Consider the following 23,688-nt stretch of genomic DNA (forward strand, 5'->3'; position numbering starts at 1 on the left):
AGTAACTGAATTTAATTCCAGTAACGGTAACCAGTATCATCTTAAATTTTTCATGTTTATAACAAACTAAATTTCATGAAAATCGCTTCAGAATTAAGCAAGTTACAGTTGCTGTTGTAGAGAAGTCTGTATCTCTCAATACATGATTCGATTCTACTTAAACATATGAATTTTTTTCAGCACTAACCCTAACCCTATCAAGTCCTGATTTGTAAAGAAAATACTCGTTTCTTAATAAGTAACTTTGAGTCCAGTCACATTAAATCATATAAATAATGTTAGTTTTTTTGTGGTGGAATAAATATAAACAAAATATTTCATACAATTTCATAGATAAAAGAAATGCTTGGGAGCCATAAGAGTTGGCTCTTTTCATTGAGTCGGATCATCCTGTCACCATCTCAGATCCAGAAATCCAGAAAAAGAAGAAGAGCTGTCTCTTTTTATTTTCTATGAGGAAATATCTGCTGAAAAAGCCGCACTCCAGCACATCCTTAGTGATCGAAGTGCAAACTGTGGTGCATGTGCCTCTCCATATGCTTACAAAAGCGGAGAGGCATGCTCTGGTTACTGGTGGCAATGGCACCAGGGGCGATTCGCCCACAAATTGAGACTTCAGCCACATTTTCAGGGCAGGGAGTCTCAAACCTGTGTTCATATGTTTGATGACATGTCCCTGCCTCTCCTGAGGCTTTGGGCTCGTATATTTCGTTTCGGGCCCGGATGCTCATGTTTCTAAGTGGACGGGGGCCCCCGATAAACACATTGGGAAAACACACTGGAGGGAAGGAGAGGAAATAAAGACTGTGTGTGTATTTTGTGTACATTAACCACACAGTTTTTGCTGGCACGGGAATTGGTACAGTAGAATGTATTTTTCGTGCTAAAACAACAGGTGGAGCAGATGGTCCAGTAGTACGAGGCTTAGGTCCTCCAGGCCTTCCTGCCCCTCCCCGCTGAGGGCCGACACCTTCACCGGAGCATTCAGGAGCGTGTTTTCTCCTTCTCAGAGATCTGTAACAGGGTAAGCCACAGGTGGTGGTGCATCACCACCAAAAACCAATCATACAGCCCGCATCTTGCGCAACACTCTTGGCCATCGTAAGGCCGAAGTGGGTGGCCTTGTGCAGTTCCACATGTGTCTCAGTGGTGGCCTTCCCTTTCAGCTCCCGTAGGAGCGTGGCCTGGTAGGCTTGTACCAGGCAGACATTATTAAGCAGGGCCCCAGCCTGCCCCGCGGCCTTGTAGGGTTTCTCCGCCAGATTCCTCATCAGCCTACCCGCCTTAGACGGTAGTTGAGGCTTTCCCGCGGTGAGGGATGGGCACAGGTGGGCAGTTACCGATTCCCGCGGGGGGGCATTGCCAGGTACCCCCACTCTGGGTTAACCACTAGTTAAACGCCTGGATGGGGGAGCAGGTCTTGTGCGGAGTGCCCCACGATGACCTGACCTCCTTAGTAAAATCCTCCAGCACGGGCAGGAGACGCGGGCAGGGAGGCCAATTTCAGCCTCCGTAAAATATGTCCCGGCCAGCATGGAGAGAGCAGCGGGTTCGGGGTTTGACAGGGGATCAGTGAGCCGGATCCCCAAATTTGCCACAGCCCGCTCCAGGAGGAGCAGTAGCTCCTGGGGAAAGGCCCCGGGGACGGTCTGTGAGTCGCATGTTGTGCATTCTCACCTGGCCCCCCCCCCCCCCCCCTTCTTCACCTCAGAGCCCCACTGGACTGCACGGATGTTCACCACTGCTGGTGTGCAGCCAACTCCTCATCCACCTGGCACGGATGCTGCGGGGGATCCAGAGAGGTGGGGGAGCCTCCAGAGAGGAGGGGGAAGCCGATTTCTCGTCTTCGTCCTCCCCCAAGACGCTCATAGGCCTTTCAGCAGTACGAGGGCGGCTAGGGAGGGAACCAAAGATGTTGGCCTGATGGCAGATGACTGTGAGCGGCAGACCCGAGCAGTCGAGACAGAAGAACGGAACCAAGAGTGCCAATTCCACACATGCATGGGCGAGACAGCGGACGTACAGCGGGTATCCATGCGGGTCATGTGTGGGTAGCAGCCCGCACCTGCCTTCATGGTCCACAGCCAACATAATGAATTTGTCTTATTTTCTTTATCTAGAGGGCTTGTTTACAACAGCAGAGAGCTGAATAAGCAAAGTGGAAGGGTGACAGGCGGTGACCCAGTATATATACTTATGACGGGTGCCCGAGTGAGCCAAACACAGCCTGTCAAGGCCAAGTTGAGACTTGGTTGGTTTGAAGGGGTTTTCAGCTTTATTCAGTGGAGCTGTCTGGAGACGGCTTAATAAGCTTAGTAAGAACCAGAGTTTGAAATGAAGTAAAACCTACACCAGGCTATCTACTCCTATTCTATCTAAGTTTTGTTTTATATGGCTTTACTGTGTGAGGAAAATACAGTGTTTCGACTGGCCATTGGCTATTGGCTAGCAATTTTGCCATAGCTATTATTGAATTACTGTTAATGACTCCATTATTCATAATAGAGTAATTGAGCTATAATATAGATCTAATATAATTTACAAAGGTTATTTTTAACCCCTAATGAAACAATGAGGGTGATTTTGGTCACCATTAAGACATTAAGTTGTATGACCTCATGTCAAATGTCAAATTGTCATTGCCATTACTTTATCTGGCCGAAGACGGCTCAATATGATGTCACCGCTTTTGTTAAAATCATCTGACCAATCACAACAAAGAAGATGCTGGCTGGTTTTAACAACAACAAAGACGGAGAGAAACCATGAAGGACCCGTTGGATACAATACATGTGAGCTGCTTTGTTTCATATCAACACAAAAGGGGCTGCTCGAATAGCATTCTAATATCGAAGCATCGTTTGACAGCCCTCGTGGACATTGTTTGAAGACCACATAGTTCAAATACACCGATCAGCTACAACATTAAAATCACCACTAATAACCATTAATATTGTGTAGGTCCACCTTGTGCTGCTTAAACAGCTCTGAACTATAAAGGCATGGACTCCAAAAGACCTCTGAAAATGTCCTGTGGTATCTGGCACCAAGACGTTAGCAGCAGATCCTTTAAGTCCTGTAAGTTGCGATGGATGGGCCTTGTTGTTCCAGCACCCCCCACAGATGCTCGACCGGATCGGACCCTAACCCCGGCCATTCACATGATGTAGAACAAAATGTGATTCGTCAGACCAAGTTGTCTTTTTTCATTGCTCCATGGTCCAGCTCTGGCACTCACGTACCCATTGTAGGCGCTTTGGGCGGTGGACAGGGGTCAGCATGGGCACTCTGACCAGTCTGTGGCTACGTAGCCCCATACACAGCAAGCTGTGATGCACTGTGTGTTCTGACACCTTTCTATCATAGCAGCATTAACTCTTTCAGCAATTTGTGCTGGATTAGCTTTTCTGTGAGATCGGACCAGACGGGCTGGACTTCGCTCCCCACGCCCATGAACCTGTCGCCGCTTCACCGGTTGTCCTTCCTTGGACCACTTTTAGTAGGTACTAACCACTGCATACCAGGAACACCCCAAAAGACCTGTCGTTTTGGAGATGTTCTGACCCAGTCTTCTAGCCATCACAATTTGGTCCTTGTCAAAGTCGCTCAGATCCTTACACTTGACCATTTTTCCTGCTACCAACACATCAACTACAAGAAGTGACCACTTGCTGCCGAATATATCCCACCCCTTGACAGGTGCCATTGGAACGAGATGAGCAATTCACTTCACCTGTCAGTGGTTGTGATGTTGTGGCTGATTGGTATAGTTCAAAACTGTAAAACATTATTGACTATATTTGGTGCAGGCTAAAATGGTATAATCCCTCTAACTCAGAGGGAACCGTTGAATCCTAACTGAATGAACTGAATTTGTACTTTGAATAAGGGTAATTAAGGTTATACATACACATCAGACAGCACAACATTCCAACAAACAGGTTCCATGTGAGTAAACAGCAAGCTTAACAATACACCAAGCTAAAAACGGAAGCTAGAATTCTGTTTTAGCATGTCATTCTGTTTTGCAGGGTTGCAGGTAGCTTTGACATACCTGGAGGAAGGAAAGGGAAGAGGGGGCACGTCACTGTTGATGCCGTCGCAGTAATGCTCCAGGAAGGAGCGCAGGTGAGAGAAAGTGCTTTCCTCCAGGTCCACGCAGTAGGGTCGGTGCCAGGCGACCACTTGTCTGTGAAACCACAGTGAACAAATGTGATTTTTCTGTCTGTATCCATGGTGGATTACATAACAAAAACAACAGATGAGTATAATAAAGTCACTAAATCACAATTACAAATGAAGGCACCATGTGTCAAGTTGAACACCAATTAGTAGGGCTGAACAATTTGGGAAAATAATCGCATTGCAATTTTTTTAGACCAATGTTGCGATTTAGTATGCAATGCTTTTTAGTTCCTTATCTTCTGTATTATTCACTGAACACAAGCAATACATCATTCTATAGTATGACCAACACCACATTTGATACAGACAAGCTATAAGCTGCTCTTTCCTGTAGGCCAGGCCTACATGTTATGATGAAATGAGATGAATTGAGGCATGAATTGATATGAATAACATATATTTTATATATTTTACCTTTATTTAACTATTGAATTGTCAAAAGGAAAACCTTCAATCACGGCTGAGTATTGACTGATAAATTTCCAATCGGAAAATTAACAAAATATATTATTAATTTTAATAAAAATGTTGCACGCAAACATGTGCAGGGACAGCTTTATGCTCATTAAATAAAAAAAAAAAAGGTTCAAAACAAAACAAAACAGACGCAGTGTTCTGGAAGAGTCTCCGTCCAGACTCCACAGGTGTTCGGGCTCTGCCAGCAGCACACGCCTCGCACAGCACACCGCGGCCTGGGACGGAGCACCGGGTCTCACTGGGAGGCAGCGTGGAGGTTCGGTTAAAACAACTACTTAATTAGGAGAGGGGTGTTCCCTTTTCCATTTTTTGGGGCCGCTTTCTAAAATTTAACAACAAAAACTAAATGCGGCGGGACCAAAAAGTGTATAAAAGGATAAAAGGACCGAATCCCCCCCGCCCCTGCTCCCTTGGAGGAGGAGGAGGGGGAGGGAGAGAGGGAGGGGGAGGGGGAGGAGGAGGCGGACACAGCCCGAAAGTTGGTCAAAAACTTTTTCAAATTGTAATAGATATTCAAAAATATTCACACTGATGTGTTTTTTCAGAGGGAATGTTCTGAGGTGATTTTTGGCCAATGTTGACAGCCCTATTTGTATAACATTAAAATAAATAAATAAATAAATGGATAAATTAAATAAATGAATAAATAAATTATAATCGCAGCTTTTGCGATTTCAATTCCATTACATTGTGATTTTGGTTTGAATTTGATTAATCGTTCAGCCCAATCGATTTGTATGTGTCAACTCAAAAACAATTAACAATTTTCAGACAAGAAGAAGCAGTGTCACAGAAGCCAAATATTCATCACCTGAATTACAGCCGCAACGGTCACAAAATCTATGATTGAGTGTGTCAATGGCTCAAGCATAGATTGAGTCAATGGCAATGAGTTTTAAAAATCTCTCTCCCCATCCTCATATATGGACAGACAGCATCAGCTAAGAGATCGAAGGTCACAGACAGGGACGGACAGTTTACAGGACGGTGGATAACTGCCTCAAAAGTACAGCCTCCAAACTGACAACAGCACGGGATGAAAAGCTCTGTGGAGCGGGCTCAACAAAGAATACACGTTGCGAGCTTCACAATGGCAGAATTTATGGCTGGGCTCCCATTTGGAAACTGGGGGATCCGTAAAGGTATGGGCAGCCATCCAAGGGGTGTCATTGGGTGCAGTATTTACGGCATTATCATATAAATGTCAACAACCATGAGGGTAGTATACAAAACCAGGTGCACCCTAAGGTGCAAATAGTGTTCCTTCATGATGTTCCCATATTAAAGGATGATAATGCATCCATAACAAATGCTAAACAAATAAAGAACTGGAGACTTTTCTTCTTCAAGAATGGTGTCATATCCCACTACTCACGATTCAGGATCTTCTGTACATGATTTATATTACTGCTGTTTTAAAGGCAGGGTAGCCCTGATATATTTCTGTGTTCCTGTTATTTTGTGTAGGGAGTACACATATACACATATAACACATATACACATACACATATAATCTAAGGTTTAAATGTCAAGATGAAATTGAACTATAGATTAACCTTAGATTAATTTCTCCACAAAGAATATATTAGATAGAAATTAGGGATGCAACAGCACAGTGGCCAAACCGTGCCCACTGTACCGTTGCATCCGTAATTTATATTTTTATGTATCACGGTTTCGGGGCCACCGTAATGGTGCAGTTTCGGAATCTTTATATTTAAGAAATAAAAATATGTGGCAAATATTTAAAAAATAAAAACGGTAAAAGGCATAAAAAAAATTGTATCGTAGAAATAACGTCTGCCAGAAATAACTGTAAATAACTTAATAGTGTAACGCTGTTTGTGTATGACTGTGGGGGGTTCAAGTTTTATTTGTGGGTTGTTATAAATTTTATAAGTTCATCTGATTGGAGGGGAGGATAGTGGGCAATTGGCCAAGGTGTCTTCCCAGCAGAGAGGGAGTCTGGAGGCGAGGAGACGAGAGGAGAGGGAAGCAAGGCAAGCGCCTGGTGCGAGTGAAAGTGAGTGTCTGAAGAGAAGTTTGTAATAAAAAGGGACATGGCCATCCTAGGGGGTTATTTTCCAACTGGACACCTCAACCACTGGGGTAGTTCAATGGAACCAATAGGGCTGTCAACATTGGCCAAAATTCACATTTGAATATTCCTCCTGAAAAAAAACACCAGATCCACAAAAAACGCAGTTAGAATATACAGTGGTACTTTGACTTACGAGTTTAATTCGTTCCGTGACAGAGCTCGTAATTCAATCTGCTCGTATAGCAAATCAATTTTCCCCATAGAAATTAATTGAAATGCCATTAATCCGTTCCAGCCCCCAAAAAACCACCCCAATTTATTTTTTTTACGTGTTTTTAAATAATAAAAACGTATTTATAAATAACAAATATTGTATAAAAACATAATAAAACATAATAAAAGAGAATGTAAAGAAATAAACTGGTTTTATAAAGTGTATTTACCTTGGAGATCAGACGACTTGGACTAACGGAAGATGCTGGCGGAGGTGGAGGGTGGAGGAGATAGGCGGAGGAGGTTGGAGGAGTTTGTTTTGTGCTTTTTCGGTCACTTTCGTTTGTTGCTACACTTTATTGCTGAACCTAATTACCAAATTTTTTTTTTTCCACTTCACTTTCGCTTAACTTAATTCAATCGACATCATCCCCTTCTTCTTCTCAGCACTTACTTTCTTAGGACCCATGGTTAGAATTGGGTTATTTTTGGCAAAATAACTGCACAAAACGCACAAATCGCGAGCACAAAACACAAAAGAGATGCTTCCATGGTCAGGTAACCACGTGAAGTGAAGGAGTGAGACGCGGGATGCTGGCCGGATTCGCTCGCCACGCCAACTAGCGGCGGCGTACCTGAAGCTCGCTCCTCCTAACTCACATTTTTGCTTGCAAATCAATACAAAAAAATCAACGGAACGACGGCTCGTAACTCGGAAAACTCGTATGTTAGTGCACTCGTAAATCAAGGTGCCACAGTATTATAATATCCATTATAATTTTAAAAAGTTACAATTTGACAAACTTTCAGGCTGTGTCCGCTGCCTCAAAATCCACCTCTCCCCCCCAGAGAGCAGAGATGGGGGGGGGGGATGATTTCTCCTTTCTCCGGGATAATTGCGCGATTTAGTCCTTTTATATAGCTGCTCTGCAATTTATCCTTCGTTGTGAGATTTCAGAGAGCAGCCCCAAAAAAATGTAACAGAAAAAAAACGGCTAATTAAGGGATTGCTCTAACCGAACCTCAGCGCTGTCCCCCGGTGAGACCCGACGCTCCGTCCCAGGCCGCGGGGCGCTGCGCAGGGCGTGTGCTGCTGGCAGAGCCCGGAACACCTGCAGAGTCCGGACGGAGCCTCGTGCAGAACACTGCGTCTGTTATTTTTGTTTTTTAAACCTTTTTTTTTTATTCATGTTATGAGCATAAAGCTGTCCCTGCAGATGCAGGGACAAAAAAAAAAGATAAAGCGAAAGGACAAAGCTCATTCACTTGCAGCACAAAGAGGATGTACGCGGATGTATGTGTGCAACATTTTTATAAAATAAATAAATAAATAAATAGATGAATAGATAGATAAATAAATAAATAAATAGAGGAATGAATGGATGAATGAATGAATGAATGAATGAATGAATGAATGAATGAATGAATGAATAAATAAATAAATGTATTGATTGATTCAATTGGATAGATTAAATTCGATTGATTAAATTAAATAAATAAATAAACAACCAACCAACCAACCAAACAAACAAACATACAAATAAATAATAAAATAATAAAATATTTTTCTTCTTTCGGCTTGTCCCGTTAGGGGTTGCCACCAAATAAATAAATAAATAAATAAATTCTGCTGAAACATTGCATTTTTACTGAATGATAATTTACAGATCAGAACAATTACAAGACTTTGAAGTTAAATAAATCAGTCAATATTCTACTGTGATTGAAGTTTTTTCTTGTTACAGTTCAATAGTTAACTTAAGATATGTTATTCATACCATTTCATCTCATTTCATCATAACACGTGACCCTGGCCTACAGGAAAGAGCAGTTTATATGTTAACTGTATGCAATGTTGTGTTGGTCATACGATAGAAAGATTTATTGCTTGTGTTTAGTGAATAATACAGAAGATAAGAAACTAAAAAAAAAAAATCGCATACTAAATCGCAACCGCAATATTGGTCTAAAAAAATTACAATTAGTTATTTTCCCAAATTGCTCAGCCCTGGTCTGTCTGGTCGACCCCGCCAAGTGTCAAAATATAATGGAAATGTGGGATACAACTATAATTGTTGAAATTGGTCAGTGGGACATGTTTCTACTGTAATGCGTTACTTCTACGTATTACATGTATGTTTGTTCTTTGTATTTAACACCGGTCTAGATCAATAAGCAAATCTGACAGCAACTCTAGGTCTTTGGTACAGTGTAGACTCAAAACACATTTAAATTGATTGCACAAAAAATACTCTCTCGCGCAAAAATAGAGAAATGCAGCGTGGCTCCACACAGACCCCGGGCAGCTGATGTGGCCAGTGGACCTCCAACAGTGGATTAACATTGATTTAATAGGAAGCCTGCACTTACGGCACGCCAAGCCGAGAGCCGTACACTGCACCAGCGAGTCCGGTGGACTTCTACTGTGATATCGTATCGTGTACGTATTGAACTGTACCAAACTATTCAATAACATTCTGTGCACCGTTGCATCCCTAATAGAAATATTATGGGAAAGAAATTACAAAACTATTATCCTTCATTTTGTTAAAACATGGTTCCGCCCCTCTGCGTGTGTTTCGTCTACCTGTCTCTGGGGAGAGCGGTCCAGGCGAGGCTGTGGGAAGTGCCTGCTGAGATCTGTTGGATCGCAACTCCATCCAGACCCACCACCTTCTTGGGCTTGGTGATCGGCCCTGTGGAGTTTCCCTGGCCACACTGTCCCATTGAGTTGTTGCCCCAGGCATAAACTTCATTGTCTGGGCAGGAAGAACCCAAGTCATGGAAAGATTTAAAGCTGGTTCAATTTCTTTGAAAAATATGATACAATTATGCTGTTATGCAACTGCAACAAAGTACAACAAAAACAACATGAAAGCATGACACGCCCATTTTGCCAAAACAAATTAGCCTTGCTGCCTTTTTTTTCATGACAGGAAAAACATTGTGCTTCGACTGAACTTCACAAACAGCAAAGCACTGATCCTCAGGAAAACAACATACTCTGAATAAATCACATGCTCCACATCGAGGAGAGACTCCAAACAGTGTGCAAACGTGCGTCACAGTTTAGAGAGAACTAGTTTGATATATGTAACCTATGACAGAAAAGAAGAAATAGACACCGACACAGAGACATAAGATGTGGAAGAGGGTGCTACCATGTGATAGGGCCAAGCAGTGGCTGTCCCCTATAGAGATGTCCACCACCCTGGTAGTCGCCAGCTCCTCGATGAGCTTTGGCCGCAGGGCGGTGGCTTCTGAGGAACCACAGCCCAGACATGCACCACAGCCCCACGCATACACCTGGTGATGACACAAAAGAAAAAGTCTAATTATTGGTCATTATTAGAGCCGTTGCAATTATTACATTATGGTCTGATCGCAATTAACCATTCAATAATTTTGCATTAACGTAAAATATGTAAAATGTAGAAAACATATGTAATGTGGAAAACGCCACAACACATAGAATGCAAATTAGGAATGTTTCCAAGTTGTGTTGAGGCAACATTAGTGCTATAAAAAGATTTAAAAATTCATCCAAAAAATTCATACTGAAAATACAAAATTACATCTGATACAATTAAATTCTATCCTTTCAATTTATGAATCAATTTAACAAATGTGATTATAATTACTTTGTTTGGGAGTTATGCAACGATTTTCTGCTTATAATTAATATCGCCACCAGTCACAAATTAATTGTAATATTTTATTTCTTTATTAGACTCAATTTGTTCTGTGAAAATGTTTTTTGTGATGTACAACAGATGGAAAATATCTGATTTCTGCTGAAACAAAAAACAATACAATGAAAAATAATTTTCAGATTGAATCTTTAAAAAATTGTCAGCAGGGCCCAAGACTTAAAAGTTATTTTTTAACCAAATAGATAACCAGATTTGAGGCTTGACATCAGATTCGGGTTTTTCCACAGCAAATAAAGGTGGTTGTTGCAGAGTAAACAATGTTTGTTATGTTACAACTAAATGTGTCACTAGAAGCGTCCAAACAGCGGCCCGGAGTCATGGCGTCTGCTGCTAAAATCCAGGACACTTCAGAACACATAATCAACCAAAACTTCAGAACTGATAGCTCCAATTTTTCTCTTCTTCGTTAGTTAGAGTTGCAGTAATGTATCCCTACCTGGCCGGTTGAGGTCAAGGCCAGAGATGACTGGCTCCCCGCGCACACTTTCCTGATGAACATTCCCTGAAGGGCCTCCACCACTTTAGGCTTATAAACCCGATTAGTGTCGCCGTGTCCGAGTTTCCCTGTGGGAACAAGACGAGACATATGAGTGTATGAAAGTGAAATGTGTGATGGCTTTTTCGGACACACCACACTGTCACATGACTGTGCCGCAGCCTTCCAACACGTTGTGGGTTGGGGACAACACCACATGGCAACCCTACCTGTATCTTGCACTCGCAATGCATTGTGGTATACTATTGCATACTTTGATCACTCACTAGATGTAGTATGCCTTCCTGGAATTTTTCCACACATCATTAGATTCATACTATGAATTTGGGCAACAGCAAAAAAACTGAACTGTTGAAAAAAGGGCAAAGTACAGCTAAAGAAATAATAACAAGCAAGAAGGCATGCACACATCGAGACAAACGGCCATTAAAGCACAATGTCTATGCAAGTTCTGCACCCACCATTGTCCCCTCCTCCAAAGGACCATACAGTGCGGCCGTCCTTTGACAGCGCTATAGTGTGGGAGCTCCCACAGGACACCTCGCCCACATTGCTGATGTCTTTCACCAGGGTAGGAATGTTTCGGCTGTTGCTGTCGCCGTGACCTGCACACGGTAAACCAATGAGGACGTCATGTAAATGTGAGTTGACAGAAGCTGATCGGAAGCCACTTGATGTATAATGAGCATATCATCATCTTTTCCATGCTTGTCCCAGTGTAAATAGGGGAATGACATTGCTCCAAAATGTATAATCTGTCTGTCGTCTAGTAACTGGATACGAAGGATCGAAAAAATGCTTAATATTGAGGGTCAAACGGTTATTCATAGTTACCTAATCTCCCGAAATCTCCTTCCCCCCATGTGTATAACTCTCCACTCTCGCTGACTGCAGCACTGTGTCTGTAGCCGGCAGACACACAAACCACCACCTGACCCAGAGAGAAACAGCACACGTCAGTAATGCAGATCAATATTTGAAAAACAAAATGCTCAACAAGGTGAAAAAGTTTTAGCAATAGACTCACTGAAAGGGCACCATTTGTACTTGTTTTAAATGAGTCAGACATTTCTATAAATGAAATGTTTTATTATTATTACTTATTATATCTGTGTGAGGGACTTTAGTTTTATTATTTATTTTTGATGCAATCATTTGTACTTAAATAGCAATTTAGTTGGTGGATGAACAGAACGGTGGAGTGGTCAACTTTTGTCTGAACCAATATTCAATAAGTGTAGACTGAAGTGATTCTTCTACTCAAAAATTGATGGGTGGGAATTTTTTTTTTTCTGCAACATGCCAGCTCGAACATTGCATTTATACGATTAAAACCATTATTCTTTAGGTAGCACAGAGGTTGATAGTGTACCTTTCCCTGCAGCGGCCCTTGAATTAGTTTTGGGTACTTCTGTGTCGAACTGTTTCCGTGACCCAGCTTGCCATAGTCACCGTCGCCCCAGCTGAACACCTCTCCCTCAGTGGTGAAGGCCAGCGTGTGGCCGTCCGAACCCTTGGAGGATGACACCTTCTTTATGGAGCGGTGAGGTTCAAAGGTGAGTTTCTTGAGTGTTGATTGGTTGTTGGAGTCCCCCAAGCCCAGGCGTCCATAGCTTCCTTTTCCACAGGCTCGCACTGAGCCATCAGAGGAGATCACGAAAGTGCAGTACTGGCCTGCCTCAATCTGCGCACAATAGGGCCACAACGCAAGTGAAATTGATGGGATCAAGTCAATGTAATGTTCTTCAAAGTAGATTGAGCATTATGCAATTTTTTTAATGCAGTTAAGCCGTAACTAATTTGAAGAACCAGGGATCACTTCCTTTTTTGGATCCCACAAAACAGGATATCAGCTATCAGCCTGGATCATATTCAGTGTCAATACCACACCTCCTTGAAATAAAAACCCTGTTTTGTTTTTTTTCAGTACACACAGCTACAGTGAGTATTTAACACTATTAACTACACCTCTTGTACATTTTTATCGGCGGGGCTCGGCAATAACAGTTCCCCAGTCACTCTGGGCCATGACATTTGGGGCAATGTGAACCATGTTGTGCTGTCTGGTTGCTTGCTTCATTGTCAGCAGCAGTCACAGCATGGCATACGTAGCTGCTTGGTCTAAATATAAATAACTATTGATGAAACTCAACTACAAAATGTTAAATATTCAATAACCATTTGGTCAGTCTTAGCAACCACAAGCTGATGTATGGTTGCCAACTTGGCAACAACTTCTAAAAGTCAGTGTCAGACCATGATTGACGGTGTTTTGTACTGGCTATGCTGGATATGAGGGAACAGCCATAAAGTTGCTGTTGGAAGAAGAGGAAGCAACGACTCATTACATGCACACTTCGTAGCTCTGGTACCGATGACTACATACCGTCTGTGCGTCAGCAAAGCTGGGGGCCAACTTGGGCTGTAGGATCTTCTCCTGGGTGCCCTCCACCAGCTGGTGGCTACTGTTACTCCCCCACACATAAACCTCACAGGTCTCAGACACCAGGGGAGCTTCGCTGGTCTGGATGCTGTCTGGGCTGACGCATGTACGGGAGTAGTCTGAAGCCATTCTACATACCTGGAAGAAAAATAAAAATGTAATTGAGGATGAACACCTACATTTTTCTAAGACGTGTCTACACTGTGGTTATTGCAATTTGGAGTATTCATCATAGTATTCCAGCTAGTTTTTTCTTTATTTGTTTGTTTGTTTATTTATTTTCTCCTCTTGTTTTGTAGCTATTGTTTCAGTTCCAGGACACAAGTGTTGTTTTCCACATCCTAATTTTAGCACTCAGTCAGGCTACAGGTCTAAAATTACACCCAATTAAAAATAATCACTGACAAAGAAATTGTAATCATGTCTTACTTCCTCAAAAAGGCAGAGTGCAGCCTCATACAGCGAACAAAGGCCATCAGATGTGCGTGTGGGCTCTCGCCACTGACTTCGATCCGCTGAGGAACCCTAAAGCAATTGGACACACTTCAACATGATTAATATATACATGACGGATTTTGCTCAACTTAATTTACAAATTACTTCTTTAAAATTAAGCACCGTGACTGCCTGGTATATAAATTTAATTACATAGCTGTGCCTGGTGAAAACCTACCAAGGAACGTCTCATCTGCATTAGGATGTTCATGAAGCAGTCATATCCAATCAGGCCCTCTTGGTTCTGAAGCACCTTGCTCTTCTCCATGGTGCAAACCACTGCTGAGGCGGCCAAGGCCATTTCAATCCACTCCAGCAGGTAGCGCAGGGAGCCCCTCTGTGAAGCTAGGCCCAACAGGAGCTCCGAGGCAAGTCGACGACCCAGGATATCTGCACCGGAGTTTGGCATCGTCACACCCTTGAGAAAGGTGGTAACCTGGGCCAGGCAGTCCAAGCCCATGGGAGGGATCTTGCTCTCATTGGCCAGAGAAAGGGGGGGTAAAGAGCTTACCACGTCGATTGCAGTGTGGATAACGTCGTTACATAGGTTTAGGTTGCCTCCAGGACCTCCACCGGGGTTCGGCAAAGGCGGCATCATCCAGCTCTGGCGCAGCAATGCAAAGAGGAGGCTGAGGCCCGTGCGAACACCCATCTCAATAAGGGCATCGGTGCTAGAGCGTGGCCGTTCGCTGACAGAGTACATGTCTGCTGAACCAGAGTTGTTTTCTGGGGAATGCTGCTGCTGCTTGACCTTGCCTTTGTCATGGTATTTGTTGGACAGTGCGTAGAAGATACGTTGGAGCACCAGCAGCCTTTTACGCAATGCAGCAGCAAATGGTGAGTCAGAGCAGACCATTTTGGCCAGGGCCAGCTGGCTGCTGAGTAGTGCATCCAGATAATGCTCCTGCTCATCGCTAGAGAGGGACTCACGCTCAAAGTCTGGGAGCTGGGGGCCCTTGAGGCACAATACTTGCTGTGGCAGCAACACTACCTCTTTATTTGCCAACAACTTGGAGTGGAGCACAGAAACTCCCTCCCGTGTGGCAATAGACTCGCTGTCCTCTGTGATCCATGAGCTGTTGAGGTGCTCAAGCCATTTGAGTTTCACTGGGGGAATCATCAAAGCCATGGCATGTCACTCTGGACCCATCAGTCCTGTAAAGATAGGGTGCAGAACAAAGTAAGGTAAGACCAAGCTGATCAAAAGCCCTTCTTTTTAATCCCGTATAACGAGTTACCAGGACGAAATTCAGACTTGCTGTCCCATGTAGAAATGAATAATTTTCTAGAGCTGTGGTTTGTTTCCATTAATATCAAGAAATTTGGCTTTTATTTGAAATAGATTATAAATCTGATTGCATTAGCGATACTTTACTGTTACAGTCGGAACCAGAATGCTGCACGTGCGTTGGTGCGTTTATTCAAATGTGCACCGGTGCGCACAGGCACCTGTTCATGTTTTAATGCCTTTCTTCGTCATCTGCGATGTGGAAAGATCTAATTTCTACACAGTCCTATAGTAAAAGAGTGCGTCCTGCTCATAGTTCAGTTATAAAATCCCAGCAAACCACGGAGCGTCTCTCCTGCTGGGCTTCTGACAGCTCTGCCAGCGAAAGAGTCAACCAGTGGACGGCAGTAGAGCAAGGTTAGTACAGTCAGTGATGCGAACAACTCGCTTTTCAATGAATGTTGCTTTTTTCATGTCAATTTGGGTGACTTGCATGAATCGTCCAAACTGGGTGTGGCAACCCATTTTAGCATTTTTTATTTATATATTTTTTATCCATCTGAGAAAATGCCATCCACGATCAATTAACTATTGGACTCGTTCTCTGATATTACGTTAGAACTAAGACGTGGACAAGGCTCTTAGCACTCCAAACAGCCAGGCTTGCGTTCACAAGATCCAAAAACCGCAATACGAGTAGGAAGTGATGCGTTCATTAGAAGTCGGTAAACCGTTGGCTACCACCATAAGTATTAGGCTTGGGCAGATTTACAATTAAATCGTCTATTGGCGATCGACTCCATCAATCATGATTGACATTGATGACAGACATATTTTTGTTTTTTTGTTTTTTTCCACCAGGAAAAATCAGAGCATTGAAACGGTGTAAGTGCAGTTTACCATGTTCTAAAACTGGAGCAGAGAGTGAGAGAGAGAGGAGAGGGAGGGAGAGAGGGGGCGGAGGGTCTCCTCCTCTCCACTCAGAGCTGCCGATTAACCACTGGTGATCGCGTCTCACTTCCCCTCTACAGTCCTGTAGAGACTTTGAGGCGCAGGTGCTCAAAAAAAATAAAAATAAAAATAGAAAAGGCACATGGACCCCCAGCTCCGGTTCTAGGCATTTTGCCACTCTGGGCAAACACAGCAGAGTCGCTGTGCACACATCACAGGTGTGCAAGGTTCATGAGGAGTTCCTCGTGAAAACATTGTGCCCAGACAATCCGCTACCTCGATACATGCTTGGTAAGAAGGGTATCGTGGGGTCCGTAGGGTAGGCGCCAGCACCACCACCCCCCTGCACATACCTGCCATTCAATATGCAAATCATGTGATTATAATCTAGCAACAATTAAGATTTATTTTGTTTCCTTAGTTTCTTACTTGTATGGAAAATGAAAAATGTAAACCTAATTCAGAGTTGTTTCCCCTCCAGATAGCGGTGCGCCCGAGCTCCCATGCCTGTCTTTTTATTTTAGATCTATTTATCTTCGCTTGCACGTCTCACTGTTGCTTTGGGACTTAATTTAGTAAAAAATGGATGTTTTTGTGTAAATACTTTAGATTTACTATTATAGTAAATCCTGCACCTCTGGAACGGGGAGATTGCATTTGCCACATCACATTACGTACTAATCGCACGCGAACCCCACTACGCACATGCGAGCCCCCCTATTAAATTGTATAGAGATCACCGATATATGATTTTATTTAATACTGGAATTTTGCACGATCGCACAAGCCCAAATAGTATATTTTAGTCCTTTTTTCGCCATACCTGTGTTTGCAACCACAGTTAACTACAGCTAGACTAAAAACTAGATTAGGTGGGGAAAAACTACCGGTAGCTCAAAGCTGAAATGATAGTGTACTTACAAAACAAACTAAAATAAAAAAAACAGGAAATGTCTTTAGTTTAAGTGTTTTTTCTAGTCATTTTGGTCAAATTTGCTAACATATAGCCATTACAATACAATAACCAGTTCTTATCTTTGTAGACACAGCATTAATAATGAGCATGGCTCAGAACTCTGGTGGAGAGCTACTTTTAAATGGAAGGATGAAAATTTAAATTTACCATTGTTAACAATAAGGGGACAAACAAGACTGTTGAGAATCTTATTGTCTGTCTGGTGAGCATATACTGTACATGTGGGTATAAGAGTGAGACAGAGACACAGGCAAAAATCCCTTTCCCACTGCACTAAAAACCCGGTAACACCCGTTAACATTCAGCATTTGTCATACAGTACGTTATGGACCTGAGAGCAAAGCTACATGCTCTGGGACAGCATTCACAGGAGAATTTGCTCCAGGCCCGGGAACTGCAGCGCCGCTTAGTTATGGCCGGAGGTTCCAAAAATGACCAATTCCACCACGGCCCTTGCCAGTAACCATCTCTCGCCTAGCCAGAGCATGGATGTGGCGATGTTACAATGCCAGTTTTCTGACGCCCTCTCCACCCTGACGGGCCGCACGTCCCTCATACACCACCATGTGGAGACGACCCCAGGTGTGAAAGTACGTTCTCGGCCATATCGCCTGCCCAAACATAAACGCAAAGTCATGCAGGAAGAATTGAAGGCCATGCTGGACATGGCGGTGATAGAGGAGTGTACAAGCGACTGGTGTAGTCCCATCATGCTGGTAGGTAAGTCAGGTGGGTCGGTTCGCTTCTGTGTAGACCACCGGAAGGTGAACGCGGTGTTGATGTACGGTGCGTATCCCATGCCGCCTGGGTCGACAAGCACCTTGACCGGTTAGGCACAGCTCAGTTTTTTACGACACTGGATTTAAGTAAGGGTTACTGGCAGATTCCCTTGTCACCATAGTCCAAGGAGAAATCGGATTTCTCCACTCCGCAGGGGTTGTACCAATTTGTGACGGAGGGAGGTACGGTATCTGGGATACCACTTGGGTGGGCAACTAGTCCAACACCAGATAGATAAAATGGCGGCGGTCGCAAACAGTCCGAGACCCAAGACCAAGAAGGAGGTAAAGCGGTTCTTAGGGCTGGCAGGTTACTATAGGTTTGTAGCCGATTTTTTGGCACTGACCAGCCCTTTGTCTGATCTAACTTGAAAGGGCACCCTTTCGAGTTAAGACAAAGGGTAATGTCTGAGTTTAATGTGTAATGTGTGTCTCAGTGTAATGTCTGATTGAGCGATAGGTATGAACGGAGCGGTTGATTGTCTGGTGCATTCACAGCGAGCGGGTGTGTCGTGTGTTGATGACGTCTATCATGCACCAGTTATTTACCTTGGTGCGGATAACTTCGTGCACAAAGCGTAGTTGCTTCATACTCCTTTCCTGTATATTCCTTTCCACTCTTTCAATAACGGTAAAAAAAAAAATAATAATAACGGTAACCTCGTCCGCCATCTTGGGTATGCTAAAACTCTGCAGCGTCATCGCGTCACATCCTGCCTCCTGCATGCTCTACCCAGGCTCCGCCCCTCGTCTCAATCAAACAGAGTATTTACAGATAGTGTAAATGCTTCCGACACAGACAATCTTCGGTTGTATGCTACATGTGTAAAAGAGTAACTCAGAACAATGTCCGGACCTGATTATCCGGATATTGTCCGGAGTGCATGTGTGAAAGCAGCTTTAGATTAAAATTTAAGAATACCATCACAATGTAGGGATGTCTTGGTGATACCAAAGATCAGGACCAAGAGATATTTTATTTGTTATCATCTCAAATAAACCACATGCAATTCCAAACTATTTATTTTCCCTCTTCTGCCACCGCCAACAGAAAATACAATCAGGCAAATACAGCTCCTTATCAGACAAGCTACAGACATGTCAGCCCTGTGGAAGTATTTCAAATCGGAAAACCAGAGGAAGCAGAAAAAGTGCAAGATGAAGGCCAACACCACCATTCTAATAGGCACTTAAAATAACCATTTATAAAAATAGTTCTCATAAACCGCTCAGGTATAGACTACATGGAAGCAGCAAACACAGGAGGATGCTTGAAAATGATCATTTCACTATGTATAGCTTGTCTCTACAGTCTTTTCCATACATTTCTTGGCAGAATAAATGTAATTAATGTAATGTCCTGCCCTGCTCCCTTGTGTCTTCACTTAAATCCCCACCTGTGTGATGGTCTTCTTTGCCCTGATTTGTTCCACCTGTTCCTCGTTAACCTTCCCTCCCTTTTGTATTTAGTCTTTGTGTTTCCCTCTCTCTCTGTGCCAGTTCGTCTTTGTACCGTGGGTCAAACACGCCAGGGCCTTCCCCTAGTCGCCTTGGTAGCCCGATATTCCTGATTCCCTGCTCCGTTTCATGGACCTTGCCTTCTCCCTGGCGGATCGTTTGCCTTATCTACTGACCACCCGTGTATCAAAACCGTCTCGCCTTGACTACTCCCTGTCGGATTGTTTGCTACGCTGACTGCCTACATGTGTACCGATCCTGTCTGGGTAAAGACTGTTTTCTTTTATCAAAGTTCCTGTCTCAAAGTCGTGCTATTGAGTCCTCGTGCCTGTCTTTTCACAAGTCCCTATGATTAATTACATAACTGGAAACTCAAAATAAGCCTGTAGTGCATAAGTAGACTTTATGGACATCAAAAACACAACTGATTTTCTACAATTTCACAGAGGATTCTAGTTTGAATACCAAATTTCCCAAAATAGAGTAAATAGAGTACACTATATAATTGGGTATGTTCCATTTTGAAATCAACCTAAAAGAGCGCTTGATTTTGAACTTCAAAATCACAAGCAGGCTTGCTATTCTCCCCGTATTTTTGTGGGTAGTAATGTCCAACATGGTCCCCATATTGGGGTGGTCAAGATCCGCCGGCAAACAAATGCAGTGTGCACTGGGGGGTGCGGACCCCTCCAGAGTCGACTGCGGCTCCCCTGGCTCCGAACCTAATTGGAGTTTGGAAAGCTGCGGTCGGCTCTAGAGGGATTCGCTGCGCCGTATTCCTCAACGTAGACTGCACGGGTGGCCACTTGGCCTTATGGCTTAGGGAATGAAATTCAAATAGAATTCAAATTTGACAAGGTTTAATATAAGTTCATCCAGTTTGTTGCACAGTGAACGCACGTAATATTCCCGTGTGCGAAGTCCCGGTAACCGTGTGCGAAGTCCGCGTTGGTAGAGACGCGTTCACGCATCGCTCTCTCCTCCGGTGTTTCACTCTGTACAAGGGAGATTGCGCCTTCGACCAGAATGTCCAGTAGTTCCACAGATGTGGTGATAAAATTGGGAAATAAACCCGACCATCACCGTCAGAATGTCCTCTCATGAAAAGGTTACCAACCACCGGCTCGTAGGGTATTTGCCACCGGTCCGTGAGAACACAGGGGGAATTTTTTCAGGAGTGACCTGCAGTGGCGCAGCAGCAGGAAACTGAATAAATGAAATACATCCAGAGTTTTTATTTGCTCTAAGTGGAGAAAAGATCACTCTGATCGGAGCTGCAGGTAGTAATTTGCCTTTTACTACCAGTGTTCCTCTCTGGCAAAAATAGCATTTGTTTTTCTGCACTTATTTTGGCGAGTAACTTAAAAGTAGTTTAAGTTACTTATTCTAAAGTCTAAGTTTTGCTAAAGCTCTTAACCGTTTAGGTGTGTTTGTTATTGAGAAACAAGTGTTTTTGTTTACAAATCGAGACTTGATAATCTAACAATGGCCTGGCAATCAGTGCTGGAAAAAATGTTTGAATCGAATCATGACCTTGAAATCCGAATCGTGGATTTGGAGGATCGTGACACCCCTAATAATACTGTACTACATAATTATTAATATTTTTCTAATGGTGATGTCATTGTATTGAGAACTAAGGCTTCTAAGGTTTTTTTATTTCTCATGCAAACAGATGTCTGTTGCATAGCCACAGTCAAAATCCAGGCTGGTTTAAACACAATAATGGTAGCATTAATAACAATACACAACACGGTAGATCAGAGAGATACATGCTGAGCCCGATTGGCACGTAAATAGGGCGATTACTTAAAGGTCCTTTGGACATAGAGCAGTTAATGATCCATTTCAGGTCATCCATAGACCAGGACAGAAAAAAAGGGGCTGAGTCATCTCAAACCCAACAGTACACGCAATATTTACCCGGCACATTTTGTGAGATGCATGGAGTCAGGCCAAATGCTCTTAAGTCTTGTTCGTGCAATCTCTCCTTTATTACCCTTTTCTTACTCTTATTTCATTCTATTTACGATCTGAATTGCGTTTTAGAAATCACTTCACTGAGTTAGTTATTGTGCCAGTTAGTTACTGACCAGTTAGCTACTTATTGTGCATCATCTCCGGGTGCGTTGCAATGTCATTTCAATACATATGTACACTCGTATGTATGTGATAAATAAACATCTTGAATCTCACCTAGCACAATTTTCACGGCATTATATTTTGTCTTTTTGAAAAGTCATTGAGTTAGAGGGAAGAACGATATCAAATGACATAGATGCTGCCCCAAACACACTCAATGAATTAGACATCTGGCTATTCAACTCTCATATTCAGATTTACCAAGGAGTCAGTGTCGCCCAGAACAAGACGTCAAACTCATCCTCAACAACGCACACAAACTGTGGATAGAAGCTCAAGATGGACTAGGGCTCTGGTACTCGTCATGCAAATTAACAACTCCGCCCATTAAGAGAGGTGTTCCACCTACTGATCGTGGGTGTGGCTCTGGTACTCAACATGCAAATAAACAACGCCACCCATAAAGAGAGGTGTTCCACCTACTGATCGTGGGTGTGGCTCTGGTACTCAACATGCAAATAAACAACTCCACCCATAAAGAGAAGGGTTCCACCTATTGATCGTGGGTGAGGCTCTGGTACTCATCATGCAAACAAACAACTCCACCTATAAAGAGAGAGGTTATACCTATTGATCCATTACCAAGTGAATGGGAACAGAATTTACCTTCAGAAGGTGAATGGATTAATTGCTCCCTCAATGTGCAGCACCACCCCGATGCATTTCAGTGACATTACCTCCTGCTTTTACCGAGATGGAGCACAAGACTCGTTGATTAAAAGATTTTAATGGCTCTGACGCAATCACGCCGAATTGAATCCGCGCGATCTGAGGCTGTTGAACAAGCCGGGTCAGGTTAAGCTGCAGTGATCCTGCACTTTGCAGACTCACTCACGACATTTTCCCTAAAAAGGAGGATGGGCGGCGAGGCACCGACCCGCGAATCACTGACACCTTACCCCTCGGACAGAAGCTAAGCTTTCAGCAGGCTAACGGGGGGGGGGGACTAGCTGTGAGGCTAACAGCCAGCTAGCCGCCGCCAGACTCACCTGTCAGAAAGGCCCTGTCACTAGCATGTTAGCCTCTCTGAACCAGGTATGCCGATGCTAACTAGCCAGCTAGCTGTTAGCTCCAGCCAGCATAGAGCGCCCCTTACCGACAGCTGCCGACGGGCCTCCTCTTCCTGGCTCGCCGCCTAAACGGCCGCCAAATGACACTCCATTGAGCTGACGCTGGGTGCGCGGGTAAGACTTGCGGTGAGAAGTGCACGTAGTCAATGAATATCCATGTTTGTCTCCACCCCTCGGCGCTACACCTTCCACCGCAAGTAGCCCAGTGTCCGTCCTGGAGCCGAGCCCGGCTGTGACGTGGGGGCGCGCCTTGCGTGGACAAAGAGGGGGCGGGGGTTGAGCGGCGATCAGACCCGGATCCACGCGAGGGCCAACGAGACGACACGGCGCGGGGCCGCGCGCGTAGCTACTTAAAGTGGAAACCCCGAAGACTATTTTGTTAAAAAAAAAAATATATATATATATATTTTTTTTAGCTGGCACTTTATGAGAAACAATTGTTCCATATATTTGTGTCGTCCCGTTGGGCCTGTCGTGCTGTTTTCCCACGGTCGGTGGCGGGGTCCGCCACACGGCGCTGTGTCCCCAAAGCCTCAAATGACAAGAAGAAAACGTCCGGGAAGTCTAATACTGCCTTCCTGCTCAACTCTGAAATTGGTGGTTCCCGTTACTGAGCTCCATGTCTTCCACACGCAGAAAACTTGTCTTTTTGTTTGTTTTTTGGTTTTTTTTTTCCTTCTTTTTAGAAAGTTTGAATTCTACGAGCAATTGCGCAGGAGCTCAAAATTACTGGATCGAAGGTGGACACATATTCAAATCAAAAACAATACAAAAGGAACACTGTTCACCATTATTATTATGGTGTTATTATTACGTACCACCTTGTTGCTGTGACCTCAGGTCTGTTGTCTCGGGTTCAATCGGGCCCAAGTCATTTGCAGAGAAATTCCAAATTGGAATTCTGTCTTAAAGGGCCACTCCTTTTGGACTTCACGGAAGAAGTTGGGTTTTCCCGAGTTCCGACTTCAATGGAATGCAACATGGAATGAATACAAGTGTAAACATGCATGTTGGGGGAAAA

General features: G+C 43.6%; 1 protein-coding gene across 1 annotated transcript in view; it reads right to left on the reverse strand.

Moving 5' to 3' along the window:
- herc1 (HECT and RLD domain containing E3 ubiquitin protein ligase family member 1) overlaps positions 1–22,831 on the reverse strand; it is a 93,062-nt gene extending 70,231 nt beyond the window's left edge. The window contains exons 1-11 of the mRNA XM_079997737.1: positions 22,694–22,831; positions 14,242–15,218; positions 13,998–14,093; positions 13,512–13,706; positions 12,498–12,809; positions 11,960–12,056; positions 11,587–11,730; positions 11,066–11,193; positions 10,078–10,222; positions 9,504–9,675; positions 4,055–4,189 (exon numbers count right to left, since the gene is read on the reverse strand). Of these exons, the coding sequence (XP_079853863.1) occupies positions 4,055–4,189; positions 9,504–9,675; positions 10,078–10,222; positions 11,066–11,193; positions 11,587–11,730; positions 11,960–12,056; positions 12,498–12,809; positions 13,512–13,706; positions 13,998–14,093; positions 14,242–15,192 (2,375 nt within the window). The 5' untranslated portion in view covers positions 15,193–15,218; positions 22,694–22,831. The remainder of the gene's footprint in view (positions 1–4,054; positions 4,190–9,503; positions 9,676–10,077; positions 10,223–11,065; positions 11,194–11,586; positions 11,731–11,959; positions 12,057–12,497; positions 12,810–13,511; positions 13,707–13,997; positions 14,094–14,241; positions 15,219–22,693) is intronic.
- Between the last annotated feature and the right edge of the window lie 857 nt (positions 22,832–23,688).

This window comes from Zeus faber (genome assembly GCF_960531495.2).
Source record: "Zeus faber genome assembly, chromosome: 3".
Lineage (NCBI taxonomy): Eukaryota > Metazoa > Chordata > Actinopteri > Zeiformes > Zeidae > Zeus > Zeus faber.